General features: G+C 35.8%; 1 protein-coding gene across 2 annotated transcripts; it reads left to right on the top strand.

Moving 5' to 3' along the window:
- Positions 1-413: 413 nt before the first annotated feature.
- Positions 414-5986, top strand: mul1 (mitochondrial E3 ubiquitin protein ligase 1). 2 transcript variants are annotated; one of them, XM_028452303.1, is made up of 5 exons: positions 414-516; positions 2129-2261; positions 3245-3332; positions 3455-3575; positions 4895-5986. In XM_028452303.1, exons 2-5 carry the CDS (start codon positions 2142-2144, stop codon positions 5625-5627), a joined length of 1062 nt encoding a protein of 353 aa, XP_028308104.1. In that variant the 5' UTR covers positions 414-516; positions 2129-2141; the 3' UTR covers positions 5628-5986. The 2 variants fall into 2 exon arrangements, with proteins under 2 accessions (XP_028308104.1, XP_028308105.1); XM_028452304.1 differs by having other exon boundaries at positions 431-516; positions 2134-2261.
- Positions 5987-9964: the final 3978 nt, after the last annotated feature.

Genomic DNA, 9964 nt, shown 5'->3' with positions numbered 1-9964 from the left:
CCAAAATGATAAAACAAATACATAAAATGTGAGAAAAATACACGATATGACGTTGAAAACACACCAAATGACAGAAAAATACAAAAAAATACAGATAAAAATGCCTCCGAAAACACACAAAATGACTTAAAATATACAAAAATGCACAAAACAACAAAAACACAAAATTAATAGAAAAAAAAAGTTTTTGTGGCCTCTTAATATACTAAAAGTTGCTTATCGATGTACTAGAGCAAACTGTTAAATAATAACATATTTTTGAAAGGAATTCTTGTGGTTAATCGCCGCCACATAAACTTACTACGTGAGTGGAACAACGTGCATTTTAATTTCAACCTGTGGGGGGCAGTAATGTACCGTAAAGCATTCAATCTGCCGGAATTCAGAAGACGAAGAAGAATAACTCCGTGTCAGTAACCATAGTGACCCCTTGTGGCCGCACGGTGAACTGCACCTTCTTGTCCTCAAAAACGCTGCTAAGTGTTGCTGACAAAAGAAGGACGAAGACGAGCACAGGTCAGTCCTACACAATAATATATAATATAATAATAATAATAATGGTTGTTCTCTCCATAACCTGACAGCCAGAGTATATTTCCATCTGACGGTTTGTTACACTGACTTTTCCTTTTTAGGTAAAGCTTGTGTTGCTAACCTGCTAATTAGGCTAAGCTAAAGCCAAGGAAGTTTGCTAACGATAGCTGAACCTAAACTCTTTCTTTAGAGCTTTTACATCATTTAATGGCTATTATGAATTAAACTAGTCACTAACTAGGGGTGTTTACGTTGTGAAAAGGTGTTGGTTTTGTCGGTGAATAGTTGAATACTGCTGTAATGCTGTTGTGTTAAAAATAGGTGAGGCAAAATGTTTTAAATGGGAATCTGAAAATGAAACTGTGATTACTCTAAGACAGAAGCAATGGTTGCCTTATGTTTCGTTTTTTTTAGCGAATGATAATTTTTGAAAATAAAGGCAATCACAAAATCAAAGATTATTTATTTTTCATCTTTGTATATTCTCGTAACTTTTACTCATTATTTATTTACAATAAATTCCAGTTTTCAAATGGTTATCATGTCTATAACCGTGCGGTTATTTTCACTTCACAGTAAAAAAAAAAAAAAAAACCTAAATGTGTCCAATTATTCTCTTTAAATACCATGTTACACTTAATTGTGAAGGTGTTTAAGTTTGGACTTTAAATACTTAAGTCCTTGATAATACTTAAAGGTAGTATAGTAGATATTTTTTTTATTTTCTATTTAGAAATATTGTATTTATTAATGCGTAAGGATTCAGTGCTTTTTTTTTTCTTTTGCTTTTTTTTTAATTGTTTATGTTAATTTATGTGGGCAGAAATATATATTTCTAACCCAAGTTCTTCTTGTGGAAAAAGGACAACAAAGTTCTTTACAAAATAACTCCAAAAACCCACAATGCAAGTATGAAATTACAAAAATAACTGTAATTTTTGGAAAATGACTACAGTAATATACAAAACTTACTCCAAAAATCTAAAATGATAACAAAAATACACAAAACGACAAAAAAATACACAAAATGACAACAAAAATGCACAAAACAACAAAAACACAAAATAAATTCTAACAAAATATATATATATAACAAAATTTTTAACCGGAGTTTCTCATGTGAAAAATCTATAAATGTATGAACTAGGAAAAATAAAATATATATATAATATTTAATAAATATTTGCATGCACAAGTGCTTCAGAGTCAGTTCTCCTAATTTAGTGATATATATATATATATATATATATATCTATATAAAACTGACTTTACAAATTTGTACTAGATGTTAAAATGCGATTTTCCAAAGCCTTTGTCTTATTTTCTCAGGATGAAAAATGTCCAATGCTTCTCATTAAATCTAAGATGAGTTTAGTTCAATAGTAAATCTCCCTGTAGGACAGAATAATAAACAGCTCGTATAATAAATAGCCTTTTTCTTGGCACCGTGCTGGATTTTACAAATCCGAGTACACAAATCAAGTATTAAAGTAGCTTTTATTAGTCGCAGCCTCCTGACGAGTGTAAAGTGAGATGTATTGTTCCTACTTAAATGAATTCTGTTTGTTTTAAGTTCTTTTTTCATGTTTCTCAGAGCAGATGATGAGATGGATTCCAGTGGGAAACCATCGATGACTCAGGTCGTGGTGTTGGCCACCAGCTCAGCTCTGACCGCCATCTTCTACACTATTTATAGGAGCAGGGCCAGCACGGTGGCCAGGTTAAAGGTCAGTCACATGGCAGTTTAAACTCATCTGAGTTCAAGATATCAAGTTTTTGGTTTTGGTTTTTGGTTTTTTTAACTTGTGTGTGTTTGTAGTTTTTTAGGTATTTTTTGTGTTTTTGTAGTTTTTTAGGCTTGTGGGAATTTTGTAGGTATTTTTAGGCATTTTGTAAATGTTTTTTGTCTTTTCTGTGTTTTTGTAGTCATTTTTGTAGTCATTTGTTTGTCATTATGTGTGGGGTTTTACTTTTGTATCATGTTTTTAATTTGTTTTGTTGGTTTTTTTGTCTTGTGTATTTTTGTAGTCTTTTTTTTTTTATGTATTTTGTGTTTTGTGTTTTTTTTTAAATTTTCTAAATGTTGGTCGTTTTTTTGTCTTTTGTGTGTATTTGAAGTATTTTTTAGGCATTTGTTTGTCATTGTGTTAGTCATTATATTTTACTTTGTTAAACATTTTTGAGTTTTTATATTTTTTTGCAAATTTTGTTGTTTTTTGGCTTGTGTGTTTTTGTGTTTTGTTTTTTATTTTTTTTGACTGTGTTTTGTCTTACCTGTCACCATGGCAACATAGCTCTCAGGATCATTCAGCTATTCAAACTCCTCCACCACAGTAAGGTGGCGAGTCCTGGCGGAGGATTTTGTGACCATTTTTTATTTAATTTTGGTCAAATTTGTTGAATAATTTGAGGAACGAGCAGGATTTTGGAAAAACTAGGAGTTCTTTCAACAGTTTAGGATTAAAAATGATCATGTGATCATGTCACCATCATATGATATCTGCATGGGAAAACTGAACCCTGCAAATATTGTGGAGTTTAAATGAATTTGTGTATTTGGAGTGACAGAGGTGTATAATTTAAACAATGATTCCTGTTTTCTGTTCCTCGAACGGGTGGGATTCTTCCTCCGGGGCTTGACTTTGACACGTGCTTTAAAAGGTTTATTGCCTTCCATTTTTAATCATAAATATTGTTTTTTTTTCTACAGGAAGCAAAGAAATTGTCCATTGACCAAGATTTGAAAACCATCTTGTCTGAATCAGCTGGAAGATGTGTCCCATATGCAGTCATAGAAGGTCTCACACACATATACACACACACACACACACACACAAATAACCTGATCCGTGTTACTTCAGTAATGAGGGAAAAGCACCACAGACGAGCTGATTCAGAGTTTCTGCATGCTTCACTGTAGGTGTGGTGAGATCCGTGAAGGAAACCCTGAGCAGCCAGTTTGTTGAAAACTGCAAAGGGGTCATTGAGCGTCTGACCCTGAAAGAGGAGAAGATGGTTTGGAACCGCACGACACACCTGTGGTACGTCACAGAACGCTGCAAACGGAGCGAAGCTAAAGCTGGGAATCAGAGATAATACGTAGCTTCATTTCATAATTTAGAAATGTTAATAAGAAATAATGATTTGAAGGGCCTCCACTCACAGGAAAATTCACATTTTGAAACAGAAAAATCGATCATACCTGTTTTTACCCATTTCCATTTCATTTCTGTTTCATCATTTTTCCCTGTTTAAATGACTTTACAGGATATTAAATTTCCTGAAAACATCCCAAACATTGTAAATAGGATTAATAGATTCAACTATGCTTATTAGTGACGATGCATGCAATGCATTAGCATTAACTTAGCAGCCTTGTCTCCCTTCCAGTTGTGGACCTATTTGTTTTGGACTAGCTAAATGTCTGATTAAATAAAAAAAAATATATATATTACATAATCTCTTATCGTTTAATACTGTTAACTAATGAAATGCGTTTGTAGAACTATTGTATAAAAGCAATATCACATGAGCGGTTGTGCTGAAATATCAGTACCTAATGCTAATCCATTGCTAAGTTAATTTTAATGTTAGGCTAATGCTATTGTCAATGCTGGGCCAATGCTGATGTTATTTTAATGTAATGTTAATCTTAGATTAATGCTAAGGCAAGCTAATGCAGGCTATTGTCAATGCTAATCCATTGCTAGGTTAATTTTAACGTTAAAGTAATGCTAGTATTAGAATATTTCTTGTGTTCAGCTAATGCTGATGTTATTCTAATATAATGTTAATGTTAGATCAATGCTAATGCAGGCTAATGTCAATGCTAATCCACTGCTAGGTTAATTTTAATATCAGGTAATTGCTATGCTAATGGTATTGCTAATTTTAGAGTTAGGCCAATGTTAATGTTAGATTAATGCTAAGGCTAGTTAATGCTATGCTAGCAAATGTTATAGTAATGCCAATACTAGTTAATGCTAATGTTAGGCTAATGTTAATGCCAGGTCTATGTTAATGTTAAATTGATAAACCAACACATTAAAAACCCAGTTCAGATGAAGCTCTGCTTTTAACACGTAGCGCCGGATTATTATTGCTAGACATTCAATCTCTCATTTTGAAGGGAAAAGTTGTTTGTGAATGTGTGATATTGTCCCAAAACTAAACATGCATGTGAGGCATTTTTGTGTCATGCTGGTTTCTGATTTTAAATAATGAGAGATTTGGATTTCTTTTTCCATTTCAGTGCGTGAATTCTTTATTTTCCGTGAATTTAAAAACGCTCATATGACAAATTTGGCGATATTTGGAGTTAAAATAGAAAATGACTGAGACAAAGCTTGTTTGTTCACAGGAGCAACACAGAGAAAATCATCCACCAGCGCACAAACACGGTCCCCTTCGCCCTCGGCTCTCACGACGAAGACGTCGCCACCGCCATCCGCGTCATCCGCCCGTTAGACGCCACGGAGCTGGACCTAGAGACCACGTACCAGAACTTTCACCCCACGCCTCAGTCCTTCTCTAACGTGGTCTGGCAATTCTTCAGCGGCGAGCGTCCAAAGGGAATCCAGGAGACGGAGGAGATGCTGCGCATTGGGGAGAGCATGACGGGGGTGGGGGAGCTGGTGCTGGAGAACAACCTGATCAAGCTGCAGCCCCCCAAGCAGCAGGGCTTCTGCTACTTCCTCACCAGGCTGGACCACCAGGCCCTGCTCAGGAAGCACGAGAATACCATGCGACTGTGGCGGCGCCTCACCATGCTGTTGGGCGTGGTCGCGTGCTCGGCGCTGCTCTACATGCTGTGGAGGCGGTACGTGCACTACAGGCAGAGCAGGAAGGAGCGCACGGTGCTGGACGAGTTCAAGGAGAAGCAGAGGAAGCGTCTGCGTGAACTCAATGTGGAGGAGGACAGCCTGTCGCCCACTTCCTGTATCGTGTGCCTGAGCCGCGAGCGCTCCTGCGTCTTCCTAGAGTGCGGCCACGTGTGTGCCTGCAACCAGTGCTACGATGCCTTGCCACTACCAAAGAAGTGTCCCATCTGCAGGGCGGACATCCACAGAGTGGTGCCACTATACAACAGCTGACCTGTGGAGAATCTATTTGCTCTTTGTTCTTTGGTTTTCTGTTTCCTGTTTTAAAATTAAGTCATCTGTTTGTGTGATATTTGGTTATTTAAAGGTCCAGTATTATGCATTTTTTCCACCCATCTCTATTTGTTCTAACAACATAGTATTTGAGGTTTATTTTCCCAAACTCGCTTGTTTTCTGGAGTTTTAGCCCTTTGAAAAGTCACCACTTTCAGAGTGCTCCTGAAAACAAGCTGTTTTTTGGGCCTTCATGGATATGCATGAGTGGGCGTTAACACACACGCTGCTTCAGTGTGTGTGTTTATCACAGCAGCAGCAGTAAAATCATTAACAGTCTTCCTTCTCCTCCTCTGGTCACAGAAATTGTCCATTTAAGACGATAGCCCATTGTTTTGTATATACATACAGTATATGCATGCTTTACGTAACATGCATTTTTTAAATTTGATGTATTTATGTATTAATAACGTTTAAACTCACCAGTTCGTCAGTAATGTGACTTGTTTTTTGACCAGGAGTAAAAGTCTGCCCCCATCTGTGGGTCCCCTCTGTGTGGTGAGCTTAAAACATGAAGCTCTCCTTCATAGTTTTCCCGTAAATATCTAAATATCACAAATGGAACAAGATTTTATTTTAAATCAGAAAAGCTCTTGTAGAACAAAATAACCACACCTTTTATTTTGATTTAGTTTTAAAGCGGAATAACCAAAGAACGAGCAGCGCACAGATTTTTCCAAACACTGTTGGGGTCTTATTTTGACGTCCTGTCACACTTGAAAATGATTGAGCATTGTGTTACCAATCAGCTGTATCAATCAAATGTGCACTTTGTCTTTATTTGGGTGAAATAAAGCTTTTCTGTCATCATGGGAAAAAAAACCTATTTTATCAGAAATTGTCGAGACGTTTTACATAACATGACATCCTGGAAGTTACTGACTGATGCCTTTGTTTACCTTTAGTACACGTGTCACACTCAAGGCCCGGGGGCCAAATACGGTCCTTTACAGCAGGGGAGTCACTCATTTTAGTTCAGGGGCCAAATGCCAAGCAGTTTGATCTCAGGTGGGCCTCAGATTTTATGTTGGAAAATTAGTAAATTCACCTATATTGTGCCCTAGTTTGCATTTCTACGTATACATGAAATACAAAATATATAAGAAACCAACAATATCCAAGCAATTGGCGACAGATTTCAGCCCCAACAGGATCTTTACTTTGAAATTCCTAAATTTTGGGACCAATTTCTATTTAATTAAGGGAAATAATATATTTTCAAGTTTAACATTAAAATGACTATAAGCACTGTGAACCTTTGCAAATATTAAGTTTAATTTACACAGTGATTTATCTTTTCTGTCATTTTTGCTTTCTCCTGCAGGGTGAATTAGATGCTCCAAAGGGCCCGATTTGGCCCCCAGGGCTTAATGTTTATATCCCAAGAAAGAGTAATCTTGATACTATAAATGAAAACAAAAAAATAGTTTTTAAAAAAAGTGAATTTTTGGGGGGAATTTTAAGAGAAATTTTCACTTTACTTTCCTAGATTTTGTGACCAATTTAATTGAAATGCAATTTGTTGGTATTTCATGACTCGACACAATCTGGGAGAATGTGCGGACTCTCGAAATGAAAATTCCCAGTCTGTGTGACTCATGAAAAATCAGTTTTTAGGAATCAATAGGTGTGAATATCTACCAGCAGAGGGAGATGTTGGCCTTCAAGAAAGATGAAGCGCATCAATAGTTACAAATATTTATTCATTTACCATCCCTTTTTTTCCCATTTCTGATTCACTTTGAACTGGATATAATGAGTAATTTCTTTATGCGTGTCATGCATGTATTTGAAAAAGAAAAAGTTTAAATAAAAAGCAGAACAAACTACTTCCACTCAGTTTAATTCCATATCAGCAGGAAGTGCTGGGAGGTCGTCTAACTGCATGTTGAGCACAAAAGAAATGTTTTTTATTCTACTATTCACTCTAACAGTCCCCAGGGCATCATTGCTTGTGGACTTTTATCAGTGCATTAGTATTCAGCAGCTCATCCTGGAGGAGCCACAGATAAATGTCAGACAGACACAGTTAACGGACAGGAAGGACATTTATTCTCTGCTTCCTGTTGCCACTAAAAAAAACCAAAACAAAGCCAAATAATTACCATCAGACTCTGAAGCTCCTGCCTGAGAGAAAACAATAGTTATCACTAATTCATGAATGTGATTCAATGCTTTCAATAATATAAAAATAGATCAAATTCACCAATATTTACACATTTATTCTGAAAATATTGTCTCGTTCTTTGAATATATCACATAGATGTGTATGTTTAAAGCTTTTTAGCTTAGACCAAGTCAAAAACCTTGGTGTTCTGATTGACTCAGATCAGATCAAATCTATCACAAAAACATCTTCCACCACCTAAAGAACATCTCCAGAGTGAAAGGTTTAATGACTCAGAAAGATCAGGAGAAACTGGTCCATGCTTTTATCTCCAGCAGACTGGACTATTGTAATGGTCTTCATCAAACATCTACAGCTGGTTCAGAACGCTGCAGCTCAGGTCTGAACCAGAACAAAGAGATCAGAACACATTAGTCCAGTTTTAAAGTCTTTACACTGGCTCCCAGTCAGCCTCAGAGGAGACTGTAAAGTGTCTCCTGCTGGTTATAAATGTGTGAATGGGTTTGGTCCAGAATACATCAGTGACATGTTAGTCAGGTATGAACCCAGCAGGTCACTCAGATCTATGGACACAGGTCAGATAGTGGAGCCCAGAGCTCACAGTAAACATGGTGATGCTGTTTTTAGTTGTTATGCTGCAAAGAAGTGGAACAAACTGCAGCAGAGCTGAAGTCAGCATCACATGTGAACATTTTTAAATCAAAGTTAAAAGCACTTTTTTCTTTACTGTATATGATTGAGAGAGAGATTTTTGGTCGTTGTTGATGATGTAATGTGTTTGTTGATGATTTGAATTGATTTTACTGATGATTTTAAATGTTCTTATTGATTTTAAACAGTTGAATGTTTTATCATGTAAAGCACATTGAATCAGAATCAGAATCAGAATCATCTTTATTGGCCAAGTGTATGTTGTACACACGAGGAATTTGACTCGGTCAACTGTGCTCTCTCTCCAATAGTGAAACATTCAACAATAAACAATCAACTAGAAAAGATGATAATAAGTATAAACATAAGTATAAATATAAACAGTAGTTAGACTAGAATGTGCAAATAACAAGATGATGATAATAATAATAATAATAATAATAATAATAATAATAATAATAATAATAGTATAAAAATAAGTAAATAGATACAAAATAAAAATTAAAAAATAAGATAAAAGAAGGAAAATAATAGAAAAGAAAGATAATAATAAAATATAATAATAATAAAAGGAAAATAGTGCAGAGCATTGATAAGTAGTGCAGTAGAACATTTAAATTAAAGGTATGTACATGAACATTCTCAGTGTCAGATTGATCCAAGGTTGTTATGTTTGGTTCCAGGGTTTTTTCACAGAAACAGGTCTGACACTCTTTGACTGTTTAGTGTTGATCAGAGTGACAGCCTGGGGGAAGAATCTGTTTTTATGGCGGGTTGTTTTGGCGTACAGTGATCTGTAGCGTCTGCCAGAGGGGAGGAGTTTAAACAGATTGTGTGCAGGGTGGGAGGGGTCTGCAGTGATGCTACCTGCCCGTTTCCTGACCCTGGACAGGTATAAGTCTTGGATGGAGGGCAGATCAACACCAATGATCTTTTCTGCAGTCCTGACTATCCTTTGTAGTCTGTGTCTGTCTAGTTTGGTTGAAGATCCAAACCAGAGTTGCCTTGTGTATGAAATGCGCTATACAAATAAATTTGCCTTGCCTTGCCTTAGACCAGGGGTGTCAAACTCAACAGGAAAAAGAGTAATTTCAACATTAATGTGCTCTAGTTTTGCATTTCCAGGTATGAATTACATATGAAGTATATGAGACTGACAAAATCCAAGAACTAAGTGACCTTCAACTTAAATTAACTTACATTTCTCTGATATTATAAACAATTTTTATTTAAATTAGTTGAAAATTTGATTGAATTTGCAGGATTTTGAGAAAATTATGGTTTTTTTATCAATTTGAGATTTTAAAATGACGTGATAAATCATGTGATATAAGCGTGGGAAATTTGTAAATTTGTATCCACGTGTATTTGGAGGGACTGAGATATCTACAACTGAATTAGTTGGTAATTTACAAAATGTTTCATGTTTTTTTTTTTTAAATCAATTTTACTTTCTCCTGAGGGCCAAATTTAATGCTCTAAAGGGCCGGATTTGGCC

The sequence above is a fragment of the Gouania willdenowi genome, chromosome 7, assembly GCF_900634775.1.
Source record: "Gouania willdenowi chromosome 7, fGouWil2.1, whole genome shotgun sequence".
NCBI classification, from domain to species: domain Eukaryota; kingdom Metazoa; phylum Chordata; class Actinopteri; order Blenniiformes; family Gobiesocidae; genus Gouania; species Gouania willdenowi.
This window is presented reverse-complemented; position numbering and strand designations above follow the sequence as displayed.

Coding starts and splice junctions, on each gene's coding strand:
- mul1 (XM_028452303.1), top strand. CDS start 2,142: ATGGATTCCAGTGGGAAACCATCGATGACTCAGGTCGTGGTGTTGGCC. Junction 3,333..3,454: donor CCCATATGCAGTCATAGAAG/GTCTCACACACA, acceptor GCTTCACTGTAG/GTGTGGTGAGATCCGTGAAG. Junction 3,576..4,894: donor AACCGCACGACACACCTGTG/GTACGTCACAGA, acceptor GTTTGTTCACAG/GAGCAACACAGAGAAAATCA.